Source organism: Coptis chinensis, chromosome 2 (assembly GCF_015680905.1).
Source record: "Coptis chinensis isolate HL-2020 chromosome 2, ASM1568090v1, whole genome shotgun sequence".
Lineage (NCBI taxonomy): Eukaryota > Viridiplantae > Streptophyta > Magnoliopsida > Ranunculales > Ranunculaceae > Coptis > Coptis chinensis.
Genome location: NC_141457.1, coordinates 108845379 through 108866885, shown reverse-complemented (window position 1 = coordinate 108866885; position 21507 = coordinate 108845379). Strand labels below are relative to the sequence as shown.

At 43.5% G+C, this 21507-nt stretch overlaps 1 protein-coding gene and 1 pseudogene across 1 annotated transcript; both read right to left on the bottom strand.

Moving 5' to 3' along the window:
* Positions 1-13205: 13205 nt before the first annotated feature.
* LOC147520373 (uncharacterized) lies at positions 13206-13637 on the bottom strand. The gene has a single exon (XM_086594273.1). The coding sequence runs from the start codon at positions 13635-13637 to the stop codon at positions 13206-13208; it is 432 nt and encodes a 143-aa protein (XP_086450399.1).
* Positions 13638-19436: 5799 nt separating this feature from the next.
* Positions 19437-21252, bottom strand: LOC147520372 (aldehyde oxidase GLOX pseudogene; annotated as a pseudogene).
* Between the last annotated feature and the right edge of the window lie 255 nt (positions 21253-21507).

Below are 21507 nucleotides of genomic sequence, written 5' to 3'. Positions count from 1 at the left end.
TATCTTTCACAAAATGTTCGTTGAACAAATTACCTCACATTATGGTTTCAGGTTGTACACGCTTCTATGTTAAGGGCTATTTTTTGGTATAATGCAAAACATTGCAAATCAAACATTTAATGGGCTGTCTAGATTGTACACGATTATAATGATATATCTTGAATGAAGACAGAGGCTCAGAGCAAATACCTCCATGCATCGAATCTCTTTGTGCACGTACAGAATATGGTTTGAATCAATACACTGTAATTTTTTTTCGATAATAATTTGATATTTCAATTCCTTTGATTGATTACGATTGTAAAAACAAGGAATTATATCTAAAAATTGTTTGGGAAAGATTGGATTTTAGTATCTCGGTTAGAGACGATGAGCTGTATTGTATCACTAATGCCATGAAAAAGTTGTTGCAAACATAAAAATGATCAACATGCATCCACGAACTATTGGTCTGACCACTTCCTCCTAGCTACCTCTAAATTCATCATGTATAGCCAGATAATAATATTTCTGATAAAATTAAACAAATTGTAATCTAATTAGAAGATTAAGTACCTCATATCTGAATGATTGGTTGAGGTCAAATTGTAAACCGGTCCTTGATGACCATTCAAAGCAGCAAGATTTTGCGAAGGCAGTTGTTTACCACACCCGGAACTCATGTATCTGAATGACAAGTTTCTATTATTTGTACCAGCATATTTTTGTCTGTAAATTAAGCATTTTTTTTTCTTTATCTGTTTACAAACCGATACAAATCAGCACATTCTGTTTTTGGTAAAGTACGTGAATAGAAGTTGTATCGCAATCGGTGAAATCGTTGTTCGTCGGATTTTCAGTGTCCACGGAGAAATCATTGTTCTCGAGTTAGGTGACACAGGACACTGTTATTTGTTGGAGTGAACATTCGGAAGATATAGGAAGCAAACATTGGATTTGTGGCCAAGGAGAACCCGTAATGAGGAAGATGCAGTTTAGATTGTACTGTGATGAGCAGAGAAGGGTTGGGCTTTTTTTTTTTTTTTTTTTTTTTTTTTGCTATTTTGTATTTTCGGTTAGAAAAAAAAAGGTAAAGAAAAGCCATAGTTCGCACTGCAAAAAGACTGATCAAAATCCCCTGTGAAGTTAAATATGACAATTAAAAGTACTCACCAGAAAAGCAGCAGCTATAGTTAAACTGTTAAAGTGTGAACATCCAGTATTTATTTGGTTCTGCAAGTTCAATTTAAGAAATGAGCCCCCGTTTGTAAACATATTTTGTCAGAGAGTATCTAAAGTCTTGCTTTGTGTAATCAAAAAAGATACAGCTTGTCTAAATTTCTGCCTATATCATTAGGTGGGAACTCCCCGTGGCAAGTTCAGGAATGGTATACAGTTTGTAATGGTGCGTTTTAGTCTACCTTTACATACAATATCAGAATGAGACTGGGATTGAATATGGGAAAGACCAAGTTCGTTGATGAGCGAACTGTCTACGTATCTTACTCTCGATTCTGGGGGGAGAGAAGAATCAGGTCTGACATAGTTCATGTAGGTGGTATTTATAGCCGTTGAGTATGAAGATTTGTGAGACACGTGTGCTGACATGTACAGATGTATGGTTGAGATCAAGGATGAGTGTTAGGTTGGCTTTGGTAGAAATTCTGTAATGATGGGGATCAGTAGATATGTAGGTCCTCAACTAGCGAGAATTGGAGAGGCTATGGAGCTTGTAAGCTCAAGAGAGCGTGCTGCTCACGGAGAGCGTGTTAGCTTATGAAAGCGTATTGCTCACTGAGTTGGTCTTAGAATTATAGGTCCTCAACTAGTGAGAATTGGAGAGGCTCTGGAGCCTATGAGCTCAAGAGAGCGTGTTGCTCGCGGAGAGCGTGTTAGATTATGAAAGCGTATTGCTCATAAAGAGCGTTCTCACTGAATTGATCCTAGAGTTATAGGTCTTCAACTAGTGAGAATTGGAGAGCCTATGAGCTCAAGAGAGCGTGCTGCTCGTGGAGAGCGTGTCAGCTTATGAAAACGTATTGTTTACGGAGAACGTTCTCACTGAGTTGATCCTAGAGTTATAGGTCCTCAACTAGTGAAAATTGGAGAGGCTCTGGAGCCTATGAGCTCAAGAGAGTGTGCTGCTCGCGGAGAGCGTGTTAGCTTATGAAAGCGTATTGCTCACGGAGAGCGTTCTCACTGAGTTGATCCTAGAGTTATAGGTCCTCAACTAGTAAAAATTGGAGAGGTTCTAGAGCCTATGAGCTCAAGAGAGCGTGCTGCTCGAGGAGAGTTTGTTAGCTTATGAAAGTGTATTTATTGCTCACGGAAAGCGTTCTCACTGAGTTGATCCTAGAGTTATAGGTCCTCAACTAGTGAGAATTTGAGAGGCTCTGGAGCCTATGAGCTCAAGAGAGCGTGTTACTCAGGTGGGCGTTAGGACCCAAGTGAGTCTGCCTGCGCTAGTGAGTTGGCGGCTCTAGTGAGCGTCCTAATTTGGAGATCGCAGTTGTTAGCTAGCCTTGACAACAAGAGTTGAGGCGACCTCTGGGGTCTTGATAATAGGAGCGGAGGCGATCTCTGGGGTCTTGATAACAGGAGCGGAGGCGACCTCTGGGGTCTTGATAACAGGAGCAGAGGCGACCTCTGGGGTCTTCACAACAGAAGAGAAGTGGTGATGCTATGTAGCGTTTTAGCTTAAGTGAGCGTTATACTCAGCTGGGTGTTGTGACTCGAGTGAGTCTGTGGGCATCCTGATTTGGAGATCGTCATCAATAGCTAGCCTTGAATTACTATAGTTAGCCCCAGTGTTGGAGCCTGATTGACCTGTAAAAAATGCGAGCTAGCACCAAAGAATTAATAATTCTGGAGATGCATAGAGCATATGAACAAAACTGAACATGTTTAGATGGCAACAATAAGCCCCAGTCCGGAGGCGGCTGTGGCTAGCCCCTAGTTTGGAGCTTGATTGACATGTAAAAAATGTGAACTAGCACCAAAGAGTTAGTACGAACTAACAGTAGTAGTTTTGTAGATGCATGGCACCAGGTGGATTTTGAGTGTCCCCTTGCGCGCGTAGTGTGACGTTCTCCTGCCTGAGCAGTGTGATCTGTTCGTTCATTGTTCCTAGCTGACCTGCTAGACTCTAGATTTGAGCTTCGAGGCTTGCCATGCTTCGTGGGCTTGAGAAGTTGTCTTTTTGGTTTTGGGAGTTATTAAGTGGTTTTTCAAGAAATCGAGACCACAGACGGCGCCAATGTAAATGTGCGTTTTAGTCTACCTTTACATACGATATCAGAAGGAGACTGGGATTGAATGTGGGAAAGACCGAATTCGTTGATGAGCTAACTGCCTACGTATCTTACTCTCGATTCTGGGGGGAGAGAAGAATCAGGTCTGACGTAGTTCATGTAGATGGTATTTATAGCCGTTGAGTATGAAGATTTGTGAGACACGTGTGCTGACATGTACAGATGTATGGTTAAGATTAAGGATGAGTGTTAGGTTGGCTTTGGTAGGAATTCTGTAATAATGGGGATCACTGGCAGTGATTAGTAGCTTGCGGCAGTGGTTTGTGAAAGTGCAGCTTTGGTAATTATTGCATATGGATAAGAGATGGTGTCATAAGTTGAGGCGTTTTGTGTGAGATCATCTGTTTGACCTACGTTATTCTGAAGCGAGCTGAAGTAAACCACCTACATGAGGTGAGCTGCTTATGAAACGAGTTTGGAGGACGTTGACATGAGGTTGGTGTGGTATTTCTGTTTATGCTAGACACGTGTCTAATATTCATTAGATGTGAATATTACTCCCTCACAGTTCACGGTAGGTAATGGTCACAAATGTATGTTCTGGTTAGATATATGGCTAGACGACGAACCCTTGGCTGAGAAGTTTCCGCTTATCTTTCAAGTCTCGGAAAACAAGAGTGGTTATATCTAGGAATTTGCTCAACTAGAAAAGACAACGCTTTGTGGTGTTTGTCGAAAAATACCATGTTCACAGTGTGTTCTTTTTATGAAGCTTTATCTGCCCAGGTTTGCAATCAGGTGGTTTCAACACATCCCTTTCCTGTCAAATTGGTGTGGATTGTACCTATTCCCTTGAAGGTGAAAATTTTCTTCGGTGTGCCATACTTGGTCGCACGTTGACGGTAGATGCTCTTATCCATAGCGGAACCATTGTTCCGCCTACTTGCTCCATGTGCAACACACTTGACGAGTCTATCGATCATCTGTTTATGCATTGCTATTTTGCTTTGGAGTTGTGGGCACAATTGATGGATTCGACTGCAAGCGCGTTTTCGTCAATGGCACAGAACGACTCTCTTCAGTCCTTATTGCATAGTTGGCCGAGAAGAAGGGGGAATGAGTTTGGCTCCAAATTGTGGCAGTTATTACCTTAAACAGTTACCTTAAACAGTTGTTGTGACCTATCTCTTCTCCTCCTCTACTATTCTATTTATAATTCCCTTCCTCTCCCTTGGGCCCTCCATCTGTCCACTCATCTTGCGGTCTATGGATTGCCATGTGTTAAGTTCCCGTACGACGTTAGGGTTTCGCCCTTCCTCCTGCTAGGCACGTGTCCAGATGGTCCAATTCCACGTCAGCTAGCCTTCCGCGCCGCGGCTCTCCGCTATCGGTCCTCGGTTCTCGGCTTCCATACTTGGCTTCCATGTCCACGGCTTTAAATAGCATGTCCGTCATCCCACACCCGTCCTCTTCCTGGCTCCCTTATCCGCCAGACCCGCGGCCCTCATAAACTGGGTCGCTACAATGCCCCCTCTCGAGTTCGCGAACCTCCCGAATGTTCGTGGACTCGAGAACTCAAATCATCTGTCTTTTTCCGTAACTTTTGCTGCACGCCTTTCTATTACTGACGCACGTGTCACCCGCGTGCTTGGTTCGTGTCGCCTCGTTTCTTGCTCCTCCACGCGTCACCTTTCCTCTGGTTCAACTGACGGTTCCTTGGTTTTCGATCCTATTTCTTTCCCTTTTTACCCCCTCCATGCTTCAACTTCTACTTACTCCTTCTTTCCTTCTCATTTCTTTCTCACCCTTCTACTTCTTCCTTACCAGACGCCATTTTTTAACCTTCCTCTTTCCTTCCCCGCTACTCTCGCCCCTGTTCACAGTCAACTCCTTCCCCTTTCTAGTTTTCCTCCCACTCCTCCATTCTACACACTTCGCCTGCTTAAACGTCCGCCTCTGCTGCTGGATTGGTGCACCAGGTTGGTAATCTTTTCTCTTTAATTTTCCCATTTCTTTTCGTAAACCGTTCATATTCCTTAGCTCCCTCCCATGTCGGATTCCCAATCCGACGATCCGACTTCATCGCGGTCGTATGCGGAGGAGTCTTCTCCTCCGCCTGATCCCACCGCGGCCCCCTCCACCACTGGGCGGCCTTTCAAGCTTCCACCGCCTCCCCCACGCTCCCGTCGACCTAATCTGGAAGCGATTAGGGTTGGCTATGGCATCCCGGACGACATCCTCCTCGAGCACGTGCCCAACGTGACTCACTTCCCTCATCTGGTTCCCCCCAAACCGGGATGCCTCGTGGTCACAGTCGGCCAAATTGTCTCTGGCTTGCGACTACCGCTGTCTCGACTAGATGTCGACGTCATAGCTAGTAATTCGCCGAATTATTCGCGAATTATAAGGTTTGGCGAATAATACGAATAATTCGGCGAATTTTTGAATGATACGGTTTAATTCGCGAATTGGTTGGGCCAAACTTATAATTGCCGAATTATTCACGAATTATAAGGTTTGGCGAATAAAATGAATAATTTGGCAAATTTTTGAATGATACGGTTTAATTTGCGAATTGGTTGGATCGGGCCTTAGTTGGAACAAAAAATAAATGTGTTAGTAATAGTAAGTAGAACCAAAAATTTGACATTTGTATTATTTTTTCATGAATAAAATTGCAAAAATAAAAATAAAAACGTTATATACTTATATATCAAAATTTTAAATGTAAAATATATAGCCAAATTTTAAAAGAATGCATTCGTATTATACCCGTTTAAAACACATATATCGTATTTTTACCGTTAGCGTTTTATTGGACCGAATATTTAAAAGTATTATTGTTGAAAATTTCGAATCTTAGGCGAATAATTGCCGTATCGAACTTTTGCCGTCCACGAATTTACTAGCTATGGTCGACGTATGTAACCACTTCAACATTCCCCCTTGCCAGGGTATCGGTAATTTTTGGCGTATCATGTATGCCGCAAACTATTACAACCTCCACCACGAGCCCCGAATAGTCCTCCGCGACATAATTTCTCACTATTACATACGCAAAAGTACCAAAGATGTGAGCATTGGGTACCACTCTTTCTGTGTCCGCCTCGGTAAACAGTCCTTCATTCTCAAACTCACCACCTCGGACAAAACTTGGCATCACTACCCCCTGTATGTCTCTGGTAGTTTCTTGTCCGCGGAGATTCCATCTGAAGTGACTCTCAACCATCTCACCTTCCTGCCCCGTGGTGAGTTCGCTTTACTGCCTCTCTTTCTTATGTTGACTTATACTGCGGACTCACTCCTTATCTCTATTTCTCTCCTGTGCAGGTTGGAAGTCCGACTCCAAATCCCGATTTTACGTCGGCCTGAAGTCTGCAATCTTTGAGCAAATCCGCAATCTGGGCTCTTCTCAAGCTGAAGTCCTCGGCATAGATCCCTCTCATGGAACCCCCTTATTGACTGACCCTTCTCTGCACACCTTGGGTAAATACTCAGCTCCCTTCTATCGTCATCCGCCCCCCAAAGAACGAAAGCCTCGTCCTTCTCCATCCTCACTATCCGCCTCCCATCCTTCCCAAAGTAAACCCCGCCGCCGCGGCTTCACTCGTAAAACCACCAAGTCTCAGGCCCGGGCTCGGGCTCTAGAGGAGATAGTCAGAAAGTCCACCGCACACCTTCCTTCTCGACCCCACCAATATACATCTCCTTCTTTCCGTTCCCTTACTGACTGGGACGATCAATATATTCCCCCCAATTCCCCTCCAGCCGACTCATCACCTCCCCCTATGGACGTCTCCAAGATCAAGCTGTTCGACAGCGACTCGGACGATGACGTGACTGAAGTCCCTCCTTCCCGCACTGTCCCGGCCTCTGCTATCCCCCACCCATCCGCGGATCCCTCATCTGAAGAGCCCCCACACAAGCGCCGCAGGTCCTCACCTACTGCAAGCCTTTCTGCGACTCCTCCGTCCTCTCCACATCCCCGGCGGCCCGGCAAAGAAACCGCTCGCTCTCTCCCTGGGTCTACGACTCCAGAAACTTTCCGCCCCCACTTCAAGGTGCGCGGCCGCCCGGTCAATGTAGAGGATTCTTCTCTAGAAAACCCTGCTGTGGCCGCAGCCATGTTCTACGGCTCCCATCTTCCCCGCGACTTGGCCTATGCTGATTCTGGGACCTTTGAACAGTATCGCACCTCTTTGTATGCCGGCTGGGAGAAGGTATGTCTCTCTTGCCCACTTTGCACTTTCTGCTTTGCCCCTTATTCTGACTGCTCTTCCCTTGTTAGGTGAGCCTGGACATGGCCTATATGATCCGCGGCCTCTTCTCCTCCCTGAGTTCTATGGAATCCTTGGAGAAGGAGGTCGGCGGCCCTGATGGACTAAGGGCCACCTGTGAGCGCCTCCAAGCTGATTTGTCGGCCGCGGACATGGCCAAACTCCGAGCTGAGGATGAATTGAGGACCGCTGAAGCTTCCCACCAGGCCTTCATGGACGGAGTGAACGACCGCCTAAGAAAACAATGGGACGCCCTTGTCCTCCAACATAAGGAGAATACGGCCGCTCTCCTTCTGCAACACACTCAGGACATGGAGCAGCTGCGGATAAGCTTCAAGGCTCAAGCTGACAAACGGGTGGCCAAGAAGCTTGCTGAGGAACATGTGCGTTTACTCAAAGAAGGCCGACTCCTTCCCGAAAAGCCACCCTCTCCCATGTCGGAAGATCCATCAGCCGCGGTCCCCAATGCCCCAGAGCCGCTTGTTTCGGGGTCAGTTGACGTTGCCCTCCTCGATCCGCTGCCTGAAGGCTCTGTTTGCGAGGCCGCCTCCCCGGGCCCCGACTCGCGTGCTCTCGACCATGCTCCCCTTGCCAAAGATCTAGTGCAGGATTTAGACTAGCCCCCCGCTGGCTGTCTGTTATTGTATTAGTTATTTTGTAACTTACTCTTCCAACTAAGTGTGCCCCTAAACTTATTTGCTCTTTCCCTTTCACCTGTATGTTGGTGTGATTAGAAACTGTTTCACTCTTTTCGATTACATGTATGATCTCTTAGTTTTAATTGTTGCTTTGTCTGGCATGCTGCTGTTCGTCATTTCTTTCCTCTATTTCTTCTCACTTCGTCCTTATCTACGCTGGGGCCTTCTCTCTTCTTGCCCCCATGTGTGATCCCCGCCTCTCGCTTGGGAATGTCTCTTTTCCCTTTGGAGTCACTCGTTGACTCCGAGTTCCATCGGGGCAGCTCGACCTGCCGTGGGCCTGATTTGAACCATTCGACCGCGGAAGGCTCCTCCCCACCGCGGCCTCTTTTTGGGAGTGGCCACCACTGGCTTCTCTTTGCCCCCCGGTCGCGGTATGCCTTTCTTCCGCGGACGGCTCTCCCGGATCCGCGGCTCTAGCTTGAGGTGGACCTCTCGTCCTCGGGCGTCTCTTGCCCTCACCTGTGTTTAGCCTGACTGTTGCAGTTTATGTAGGATGGTGAAATTTACTCCTCAAAAGTGCCATCGTATTATATATTTACAAATAGCTCCAGTGTATCATTCTGGACTTTCATTACATTCAGACATGAAACTTTTTTAACATTTTCACATTCCATGGCTTTTCTAGCACCTTTCCTTCCGCTGTTCTTAACTTGTAAGTACCAGCTCCTCCTACGTCGACCACTGTATAGGGCCCCTCCCAGTTCGGCCCGAGCTTTCCGTCATTCTCTCTCTTGGTACTCTGCGTCACCCGTCGCAATACGGCATCCCCTACCCTGAACTGTCGCAGCTTGACCCTCTTGTTATAACGTCTCTGCAGGCTGCGGTGGTATTCCTCTAGTTTGATTCGCGCCTCGTCTCTTCTCTCTTCGGCTAAGGCCATATCCACTGCCAGTATGCCCTCGTTCAGCCCCGTCTCCACCGCCCTTGTCCTCGTCGTGGCTGCTACCATTTCCGTGGGAATCACGGCCTCTACCCCGTAAGCCAAAGAGAAGGGAGTTTCCCCCGTAGATATTCGAGGACGTGGTCCTGTATGCCCATAGAACATGACTAAGTTCATCTGCCCACACTCCTTTCTTATCCTCTAGCTTTCTTTTGAGATTGTTCATAATGGCCTTGTTGGAAGACTCTGCCTGCCCATTGCCTTCTGGATTGTATGGGGCCGAGAACCCCTGCTTCACCTTGTATGCTTGCAAGAACGCCTTCACCTTGGACCCGGTGAACTGGGTTCCATTGTCTGCTATGATAATATATGGCAACCCAAATCTACAAATGATATTCTCCCACAAGAACTTGATCACATGAGTTTCCTTGACTGTTCGCGAGCCCGCCGCCTCAATCCATTTGGTGAAATAATCGGGGCCGCCAACATGAATCTCCTTTTTGCTTTTGTAGCCATGGGCGTGGACCCACTATATCCATTGCCCACATTGCGAAAGGCCACGGACTTGACACACTATGTAATGGTTCCATTTGGTGCAAAGATCATCGGCGAACCGCACTTCTCACATCGTTTGGCATAGTCCACGGCATCCCTTTTCATGTGTGGCCGTAAACGTAGCCCCGCGGATATCGATCTGCGGTGTTTGTCTTTGTTGTTACGCACGTTGAGTGACTCCCGCAGTCTCCCCCATGCAACTCCGCTAACACTTCTAGGGCTAACTTCGGCCCGAGACACTTTAACAAAGGCCCACTGAAATTCCTTCGATATAGCTCCCCCTCTATGAGCACGTATCTCCGAGACGTCTTCTCCAGTCTCCTTTTCTCCCCTTTATCTTTCACCACGTCCCCCGACAAAAAACTCTTGATGGGTATAATCCATCCCCCTTCTTCCTCCTCTGCCTGACATATCTCCGCCACTCTTTCTTCCCCCTCCTCCGTACTAGGTTTCTCCAATCGCTTTACCTTTATCACCCTCTCTTCTGATTCAGGGATTGCGGCCGCCACGTATACTAGGGCGTCGGCATGTCTGTTTTCACCGCGTCCCAAGTGTATGAACTTAACCTTCGCAAACCCGGCAGCCCTCTTTTGCAGCACTTCCAAATATTTTGCCATGCGGCACCGCCACAAACCCTCCGTTTGCGACCACACTACCAAATTTGAGTCGGAATACACCATCCAATTCTTTCACCCCCACCTCTTACGCCATTCTCATGCCCGCTATTACTGCCTTCATTACTCGCCCGTTATTTGATGCCGCGAACCCTTCTTCATGGTTAATTCTATTACGTTGTTTTCCGGCGTGACCAACGCCGCCCTATCCCATTGCAATTGTCTGTAGCTGACCCATCGGCGAAGACTCTCCATCCATTCCTTTGATCCCAGGGGTCCAACCAATCCTATTCCATAATCCTTTCCGGCTCCATGACCATCTCGTTTCCCCAGGTGGGGTCCTCCACGGAAACTCGCTAAGAAATTGCCGCCGCTGCGCCTTTTCCATTTGTTCCCTAATCGAGCATCAGATCGTAAGAACTCAACATCACGCCCATTTCAAAGATCCTTCCCGACTTCTCGACTTTCAATGCTTGCTTTAGCGGCAAATTGGTCACCACCACTACAGAGTGCGCCTCAAAGTACGGTTTCAACTTCAGGGCCGAGAACACCAATGCCAAGGCATATTCTCTATTCTACTATTTGGGTCGGCCTCCAGTGAGTGTTTTTACTTTGGAAAGTACCGCTTTTCCAATTTACCCTGATTCTGACTAAGTACCGAAGCTAATGGCGTACTCGTGACCCCCAAATATAAGTACAACTTCTCCTCGTTCGTCGCGACAAAGATGGGGGCCTTGCCTAAATAACCCTTTAACTCTTGGAACGCCTTCTCGCTCCGGGTCCATTCAAATCCAGCGTGTTCCTCAAGAACCGATCTGGCGGCTACACTTATCGGCGACTTTGAGATGAATCTATTCAAAGCCGCGACCCTTCCCGCAAGTCTGCGACCTCCTTGACATCAGGCGGCGGCATCTCCACTAGGGCCCTTATCCGCTTTCGGGGTTGGCTTCTATTCCCGGTGTGTAACTATGTATCCGGGAACTTTCTGTAGTGACGCCTTAAGCATACATTTCTGCGGATTAAGTTTTAAATTGTACAACCGCAGTATTCTAAATGTCTCTTTCAAACCCTCTAGATGCTCCTCCGCCGACATGCTCTTTTCCACCATGTCGCCTATGTAAATCTCAATCCCTTTCGGATCTTGCTTTCGAACATTTTCTCCCTAGCGCTGAAATGTGGCCCCGGCGTTCTTCAATCCAAACGGCATTCTTGTGTAATGTAAAGACGCCCCACCTTCCACCACGGCGGTCGTCTTTTTCGATCCGCCCATACATGGCCACCGGTTATATCCCATTGACGCGTCCATGAAAGAAAACACTTTAAACCCGGCCTGCAGTTCTATCCACCAACTCGTCTACTCTCGACATGGGGTAGCTATCTTTGGAACACTCGAATCACGTCCCGTGAAGTCGACGCGACATCCCGCCTTGCCATTCTTCTTAGGTACCGCTACCACATTTGACAACCAGTCGGTAAAGGACACCTCTCGTATTATACCTGCCCCTTTCAACCTCGCGAATTCCTTCGGCGTACCTCGGCCTAATCCCTCGTGATCTTCGTCTTTTTACCGGTTTGGCGTCCCCTCATATGTAACTTATGACATGCGAACTCCGGGTCCAACCCGGTGACTTCCTCGATCATCCAGGCAAACACATCTTGGTTAGCAAACAAGAACCGTACTAATTTGCTCTTCCATTCCTCGGACAAAATTTGGACCTTTAATCGATGTGAACTTCTCTTCCCGTTCTCCCCCAAGTTTACTACCTCTATCTCATCCAAGGTCTTCGGTCCTTCTATTAACTCCGTCGATCCCTCCCCGACGGGGCACTGTAATTGCTATGCCTGCCTCTTCCTGGACCGCGAGGTCTCTTCCTCGACCAGCGGATCAATCTCTTCACCGTACTCGGTGGCTATTTTTTTGCCGACACCGATCGAATTTTGACAACCATCCACATGAATAAAATTTTTTATTGCGGACCTCGTATACCCGGCGGGTAAGGGAACCGAATCACTTGGTAGTAAGTGGGGGACTGCTTTCATCTCGTGAATCCATCTCCTCCCGGGATGGCGTTGAATCTTTAGCGATGTCGGCATCCACCACCTTAAACCTTTGAAAACACCGTAACAGTCCCGATCATAGGGGCGGAGCTCCCAAAGCGGTTCAGATCATGCTCCCGGATTGAACCCATACAAATTTGCCGGTGAGGTCTCAACTGCTTCCTTTCTATCTTCATTTCTTCCATTGCCCCTCTAAATAGTAATCCAATAAATCCAGCCATCCCAAACTCAAAAAAGCCGCCAATCCACCAACACCCTTCTTACTATGTAATTTCCTATAGTCACCGCGGACCACCAACGCGTCCCCTCATGCGGGAGTCGATGGCTCGGAGGTCAGCGTCGGTGAGCGTTATGCTCTTCCTTCCTTTTGCGACCCTCAGAATCCGTCCAATGACTGCCTTGCATCTCATGTAATTTCTTTACACTTGTTTTAATTTCGCCTTTATTCGTGGCGGTGTGCATTGTGGCTCAATATCTCTCCATCGAAGATCACGTTGATGCGTTCCATTATCCTCCCAGGTGGCGTCCGCTCCCCTTTTTCCCCTTCCGCTACAAACTCCTTCAATAATCCCTTTCCTATCATCCTCTGAATTAACCACCTTAACGCATAGCAGCCGTTCGTCTCATGATTGTGTATTTGATGATAAGCACAATAAGGTCTGCCTTGTACCTCCACTGGCTTGGTTCGCGGACCCTCATACCCCTGCACATTTTGAATCAACAGTAGTATTTCACTCAACGACTTATTCAGTGGCACTTGCTCTTCCTCGCGATAGGGCTTTTTGTCTCGACTCTCCCTCCTAGCCTCTTCTCGGCCCCTCTCGGGCCGCGATGAATACCTTCGATACCCGCTGCCCCCTTTGTCAGAGGGTTCATATTGCCGACGCCCCTCAGCTTTGTCCAACGATAACACCGCCTTTCCTGGCCTTCTCACTTCCTTCCTCGATGGTGTCCTCATACGATGTACTTTTTTCCACCCCGGATACAAGTCTCAGTAATGTTGCTATCTCATTCTTTGCTACCGATTCATGTGTACCGGTCCCCGGGCAACCCTCTCTCGAAGCTATCACCGCCGTCCTTTCGTCTAGATTCTCCACTTTCAAAGTCTCCTTGAATCTACACAAGAAATCTCTCATCGATTCCGCAGAACCTCGCGCCTTTACGTTGAACAAGGCCGCGATGTCCACCACACGCTTCTTTTGGTGTATGAAGTGATCAATGAAGCGCTGCTCCAACTCCCGAAAGTTATTAATACTCTTAGAAGGTAACTGTAAATACCAATCGGATGCTCCCCCTTTTAAGCTTGCGGGAACATCATACATCTTAGTCCGTCATATACCGCGGCTCCCCGCCACAACGGCATCCTGGCTGGAAATGATGAATGGTCACCATTTGGGTCTCCGTTCCATCATACCTCTCAAACCTTGGCTGGTTGAACCTCTTCGGCACTTCCGACTTCCATATCAAATCTGCCAGTGGGTTGCGATTCAACCCCGCCACCACCTGACTCGCCGTACCTCCCGCTCCCTTGGTCTATCCCAAGCTAGCCTTCAAATCGCTGGCTATCATTTCTCTGACTTGTTCCTTAGTGAGCCCCACCCCCGTTTGTTCTTCCGCATCAGTTCCCCCTTCCTCCTCTTTCCCTGCTCTAGACACCTCCCTTTCCAACTCCTCTATTGTTTCTCTCTCCCTTCTCAACCCCTCATTTTCCTCCCTCAACCTCAATATTTCTTCATGCAACAACCTTGCTTCCTCGACTCGGACATTCTTGTCTCTTCCCTATCCCCGCTCCCCCCCCCGTTCCTTGTTGACTCCCGTCCGTCTACCGGCGGGCGATCGTCTTTTTTGGTCGCCCCACTCTTCTTTTTGTTGCCATCTCACTATTTTTTACTCTCTCTTTCTTTTCTTCCCCACAGACGGCGCCAAATGTTGTGACCTATCTCTTCTCCTCCTCTACTATTCTATTTATAATTCCCTTCCTCTCCCTTGGGCCCTCCATCTGTCCACTCATCTTGCGGTCTATGGATTGCCATGTGTTAAGTTCCCGTACGACGTTAGGGTTTCGCCCTTCCTCCTGCTAGGCACGTGTCCAGATGGTCCAATTCCACGTCAGCTAGCCTTCCGCGCCGCGGCTCTCCGCTATCGGTCCTCGGTTCTCGGCTTCCATACTTGGCTTCCATGACCACGGCCTTAAATAGCATGTCCGTCATCCCACACCCCGTCCTCTTCCTGGCTCCCTTATCCGCCAGACCCGCGGCCCTCATAAACTGGGTCGCTACATTCGGGTGTGCCATACTTGGTCGCACGTTGACGGTAGATGCTCTTATCCATAGCGGAACCATTGTTCCGCCTACTTGCTCCATGTGCAATACACTTGACGAGTCTATCGATCATCTGTTTATGCATTGCTATTTTGCTTTGGAGTTGTGGGCACAATTGATGGATTCGACTGCAAGCGCGTTTTCGTCAATGGCACAGAACGACTCTCTTCAGTCCTTATTGCATAGTTGGCCGAGAAGAAGGGGGAATGAGTTTGGCTCCAAATTGTGGCAGTTATTACCTTAAACAGTTATATGGAATATATGGAAGAAGAGAAATTACCGTATCTTTAGGAACAAGCCAGTTTCTGTTTACAAGTCTGTTTTAGAAGTGAAGGGGCTACTGTGGTAAGATGTCCGCATCATGTGAGAGGAGAAATTACCGTTTTAAGGACTGGCACAATGTGATTCTGGGCAGATAATACACGTTGATTGTAATCAAGAGGAGGGTGGGCTCTGTGTTTGTTCTTTCCCCCATAATCAAGAGGAGGGTGGGCTCTGTGTTTGTTCTTTCCCCCATTTCACTCTCTGTACTTTTCGTGAGGATCTCACTCACTGGCTGTATCTGATTGTGTTATGGCAACTTTATCAATAAAGACTACTTATCAAAAAAACAAAAAAACTCCCATGGCAATGGCAAGTTACATTGTGGTGCTAAAGAAAGTACACCATTGTAGAGTCAAAGTTTCGCTCATTATCCAATTTCTGTAATTTCAATAGCTCAAACCTGTAAGGCAAAAACAAGAAAAACAGAGAATGAAGAAACAGCAGATCATTAGCTAATATCATATAGTAAAGCAGTACCAGAAATCACTTACATGAAAATTACAGCATACTGAAATTTCAAATTAGTCGAGTTTGTACTATTAAAACACGAGCATGCATCACATAAAAAATATGTCTCGTCTCTAATATTATGCCGGCATGCCGCACAGCCCGCACTGTTGTAGATCTTTATGTACCAGATGATCCTACGACCAACAAATAAAGTGTTTCCTGTTTGCATCTCAGGAAGCAAATGCCTATTTGTGTCGTACTTGGCGGTGCAAAATTGAAGTTTGCATAATACATGTTCCTAAGTCCTAAGGTACATTTGATGGTAGTGTATCATTAAATTGATTAATCCGGTTAGAGGTTTGGGTTTGAGCCTTCGCCCATGTTGCAACTACATATATCCCTCAATTTGTTCAGCTAAGTACAGCTTTTTTGCCCTGCCCCTAAAAAATCCATTAAGGTCTGATTACTTTAAAATAGAAGTTATTTAGTTAAGAAATGGGCCTCAGCCCCTCAATCCAATCCGGTTATGGGTAAACTCTTCAATCACGAACGTATCCGTAGAACTTTTTTATTATTTAGGTCTTGCCAAATAAACTCCTCGCTTTCGAAATTGTAAGCAATTTGCAGTCTAATTTTTATCCCCTTAAATTTTTGGTTTCCTATTCTACCATTTTCATTAAATCAAGATCCTTCGAAGACAAACTACATTTTCCAATAAAGTAGTGAAGATTCTTTGTTACACTAAAAAAAGAACACTATTTCTTGTGATATAAAATAGGTTCATGGATAACCATATTTTATAGGTACAAATTTGAGTGGTATATATTCAAGGTGGGAGAGAAGTTGAATATGCTCACTACTTATTTGTGGAAATGCCCAAGAGGAAAATAATTATATGAACCACAATAAAAAAACAATAAAAATATGAAACAAGAAAATAAATGAAAGCAGTGGTGTTGCAAGAGGAAAATAAAAAGTGCAAGTCGCAATTGAACTAGCAATTGGCACTGTACCAAATTTTTAAATATAAACAAACATGAGTTCTGGTTTTTCCTGTGAAAATTTATATTTACATAGTTGGTTAACATGATTTTTTTTTTTTTTTTTTTTTTTTTACATATGAAAACTGTCATTTGCATAGTAGTTTTTGAAACTGAACATGTCTGTAAATTTGAGATAACGTATAAAAATTTATATTTTCATAGTAGTTAACCTATGCAATTTTATATTTACATATGCAAACATATATTTTCATACTAGTTAAACTATGTAAAGTTATATTTATATATGAAAATTTATATTTTCATACTAGTTTAAACTATGCAAATTTGTATGTACATGTGAATATCTTGTTCTAGAAAATGGCTACTGAAAAGATGAGAAGATTAACAATAACACTTTTTTCCTATTTTCTAATTTTTTTTCGACATTTGACTGCATTTATTTTCATATACGAAGATGAATAACGGATACCATTCATGCATTACCATTGTAATCAACTAAACTAATCATACAACATTAGCTAGATTGGTACTATGCAAACGTAAAAATGCATAGTAGTAGTACTATACAAACTTAAAATTACATAATACCACTATGAAAATTTTAATTTCCATGGTTTAACTCTCCAATCCTTGTGAAAGCTAGAACCAAAAGAGAAAGGTCCCTAACAAACCCAAATGACCAAACACAAGTTTTGTTGCAAAATTTCTACAACCAACAAATTTTAACCTTCAATATTTAGTATATGGATTTCTCTGCTTGCATAAGTTATCAACAACCTGAATAGAAAGTTTAACCTAATATATAATGAGAGAAGATTTAGAAATTGAATTCGCTTTTGTTAATTATATATCTTCAACTTGTTTTCGATCTTCAAAATTTGTGGTCGGAATATGAATACCAAACAACTCCAATATATTAACAGTAATAGTACATCATAAGTAAACACTCCCGAGTTATGATGGTTCTCGACTGGAATACCACTATCTTTAGCTTTAAGTCAGTTCCACTCACTTATTTTTTCCAAATTTGAATTTTCGTTTTTTTTTTTAGTATGCTTATAAGACTTTGATTATGTGTAGTGGCTATGCTTCTCTAACATTGTCTTTGTGATTGTACCATCGTGAAACACCATAAACAACTTTCCAAATGGTGTTTCTTTCAGCCTCAATTCGCAATATGGTCATCTCTAAGAGTTTCCTTAAAATTTTGCACATGACCCTAGTAGAGTTACTACGGAAGCTCTAAATTTCTTGTACACCTTCTTCTTGTTTACATTATCTTATAATGAGAAAAAACCAATTAATAACAAATATCATCTAGGAAAACTTTAAAATGCATAAATGTATTACTATGCAAATTTAAGAATGCAGAGTACAAATACTATGCAAATCTAAGAATGCAAAGTAAAAGTATTATGCAAAGTTAAAAATGCATAATAAAACTACTATGCAAAGTTAAGAATGCAGAGTAAAATTGCCACCACACATTACACTAGTGGTGTTCAAAAAAATGAAAAGCCCTAATTTACTTCGAGGAGGGTAAAAAGAGGGCTTGAAGGGCGGGCTTGAGGGCCAAACGGGAGGGGGCGGATACTTATGTTATAAATTTGATTTACAAAATAAATTTAGAAACATTAGTTAAAAATGATAAAATGAAACTTCACAATTAAACCTTCAAACTACTAAAAAACTTGTTAAAGTTGTAAGTCAATTAAATCAATTAAATTAATTTCATAAAATATTATAATGAAATTATAAGGTTGACAAACTTAATAGATAAATGTTTTTTTAAGTGATTTTTAGCATATTAATGTTAAAATGAAATATATTGTAAAATTTTTATTAAAATATATGTAATAAATGTTGAGGGCTTTAATGAGGGTGGGGCTTAAGGGAGGGCTTAAGTTTCAAAATCTAGGCCCTTACCCTCCCTCAAAGGAATAAATCGGTAAAAATACTATGCATGTGTGAGGGCCTCAAAAGGGCTTAATGCATAATAAAAGGCGGGCTAAGGGTTAAAGGGCCATTTTGACCCCACACATTACACAAACATGAAAAAGCAAATAAAAAATATTGTGCAAATTTAAGAATGCAGAGTACAAATACTATGCAAATCTAAGAATGCAGAGTAAAATTTAAGAATGCAGATCGAGTAAAAATACTATGCAAAGTATAAATACTATGAAAAGTTAATAATGCAGAGTAAAATTACCACCACACATTACACAAACATGAAAAAGTAAATAAAAATATTATGCAAATTTAAGAATGCAGAGTAAAAACAACTACGAAAATATAAAAATGCATAGTAAAACTACTACATACACAAACATAAAAATCTAAACTTGAAATTGCAAAACTATGAAAACTTGAACTGATTTTAACAAGATTTGGTTTGTTCATAGTTTTTGGAGCAGCCATCTTTTCAATTTCATCTCCATCTTTTCTAGAACTTGAAGGTTTGATTTTTTTTTGTTAGATTTTCAGTTTTTTCGAAATTGTAGAGTTTTATTTTTATTTTTTGTTGCTTTCATTTTTTTTGTTGATGAGAAAATAGAGAATTTACTCGTGTACTATGAGAATTTGCAGTAGAAGATGCTTCAGATCTAAAAAGCTAGCCAGAGAGATGGAAGCGATAAGGAAGTGTGGTGAGAAAATATAAAGTTCACGAGTCTATTTACGTGGGGGTATTTTGGGCAATTTCTTATTTTATTAAATGCAGGGAGGTTTTGTGGTGAGAAAAGATTTGATGGGGTTTTAACGTACCAGTTTATCTGGGAGGGAGATTAAACTCAAATCCTGGTTATTTAGTAATGTACTGAATAAATCGTCTTTTGCTATCTCTACGCGATTTCACCATAGCTTGCAATGTGTATACCAAATAATCTCATTGTATATTCCATTAACAGAATGATCACATATTATTCTAAAAATAAAAGAAAGATAACAATTTATTCATTGAATTCTACACAAATCCTGTCTTACACTAATTTAAGATGACTTCAGATAATCAAATAAATTGAATGATTAAAAGAGAATAACATTAAGATTACAGAAAATAATCCAAGACATAAATTACATGATTATTCAGTTGAATAACATATTGCAGTCCCAAATCTATAGAAAAGGAAAGTAACCCTGTGTACAACCAATAACACAAAACATAAAATCAACAAATCACCTGAAAACAATGTCACTGAATCTGAACCCATATGCCAACACTGGGAACATTTTGATGCACAACAAACAATAGATAATATCCAGGAGGAGCTATAATACCCTTTTTTGGCAGCGAGACTGTGGTTTGGTACACTGATCTTGAAACCAATCTTGTTGTACTCCCGCCTAATACCAACAACCTTTGATTCATCGAGAACGAATGTGTAGCAAATGATGGAGCCACCATGGTTACTGCTAGTCCTTTTTTGCTTAACGCACCAGGCACTGAAAAGCGTACCACTAGTTTCTGCCCATATTTTACCATAATTTGAGATAATGGCGAAATGATTTTGGGGCGTAAATTCGAAAATTCTGGACCCAAGTAGGCTGGTGAAAAGGCTTCTAACCTAAGTTCAGTTGGATATAACACACCAGTGAATCTATAGGTCGAGTGAGGATCACTACCTCCAACTAGAATTCTACCATCACGTAGTAGAACTGCACTTGAATGGTAAACTCTTGGTATGGATGATGCATTTTGGACTTCAAATCTTGATCCCAAAGCGTTATTGGGCCGATAGAGTACTGGGTTTTGTACTGCGTTTCTACCAAGTTCCCACCCGGCAACTCCAGCTGCTGCTCCATTGATGATCAAAACATTACCATTAGGAAGTAAAATCATGTCACCCATGATTCTAGCTAATGGCATCTTCTCCACTGTCCAGCTTGGCAATGTATCGGTGATTTTGATCCTCCCACAAGTATTTAATGCAGGAAGAAACTTTCCACTTCTAGCTTGTACATAGGACCCTCTTGGTGCACCACCACATATCAAAACCTCAGCCTCAAGTGTTCGCTGTCCTAGATTTTTCAATGGAAGCAGTACTGAAGAGCCGGTACTTGGATAGTTCCGTGGATCGCCTCCAGGAAACGAAGGATATGTTCTGACCACTATGCTCTTTGTATAATCAAATAAGATTGCACGGTTGTTTGCATAAATGAACAAGTTTCCATCTACATTGAGGTGAACGAAAGGGTAGAGATTGTTCTCCTGATTAGGATCATTAGTTTGTTGTAAGAATGGAAGAGAAACAACAGCTGTGGTGGACTTGGGAATAAATTCATAACTGAATCGGTTTCGGCCACCAATGACTATAACTCTTCCATCAGGTAGTAATTGATTTGTCGCATACCACCGTGGTACCAATAAGCCATTTGCTACTTCTACCCAGTCACAAATGCCACACGGTTGGAACGTTCTTACCTTACGCTCACCATCATTGGATCCACCAGTTTGGATCAAGTGACCATCAGGTGCAACTGAACCCGATGAGCACCATGTGTTAGTTTGAATAAATAGTGGTCTGACTGAATTAGCTAAGACATCGTACTCAACAGAATGAGCAGTGCAGTCAACCTTAAGCGCCAAGTCTGTAGGATCATTTCGACATTTTCCATTTGGCAATGAAATATTTGACTTACCGAAATCAGTCCGATCATAGATAATGACGCGGTCGTTATGTAGTAACTGCATGTGCATTGCTGTTATGCCAATGCTTTTCTGTAAGACTACCCACTGGCCTCCAGCGGCAAAGGCCATATTCTTATGCAATCCGGCAATGAAAATAAGATGCCATAATAAGCAAGAAAGAAAGAAAGACGTACTATTCATTGTTGTATGTGACTATTTGAGAATGTTTGAAGATGGTGTCTCATGGCTAGTTGGCTGTCTTCTTATACTATTTCTCAAGATTCCTTCACGAAATATTTTTCCTTTTTCTGAGTTTCAAGTGGTTGTTGAATTTTCATTTATCAATTGTACTTGTTGTCCTCTATATGTTACATATTCTACTCGTCTGATAGTAATCTGTATCTTTTGTTTAAGTGTTGTGTACTGAGATTTCGGATTGTTGATGTTTGGCATTTTAATTCTT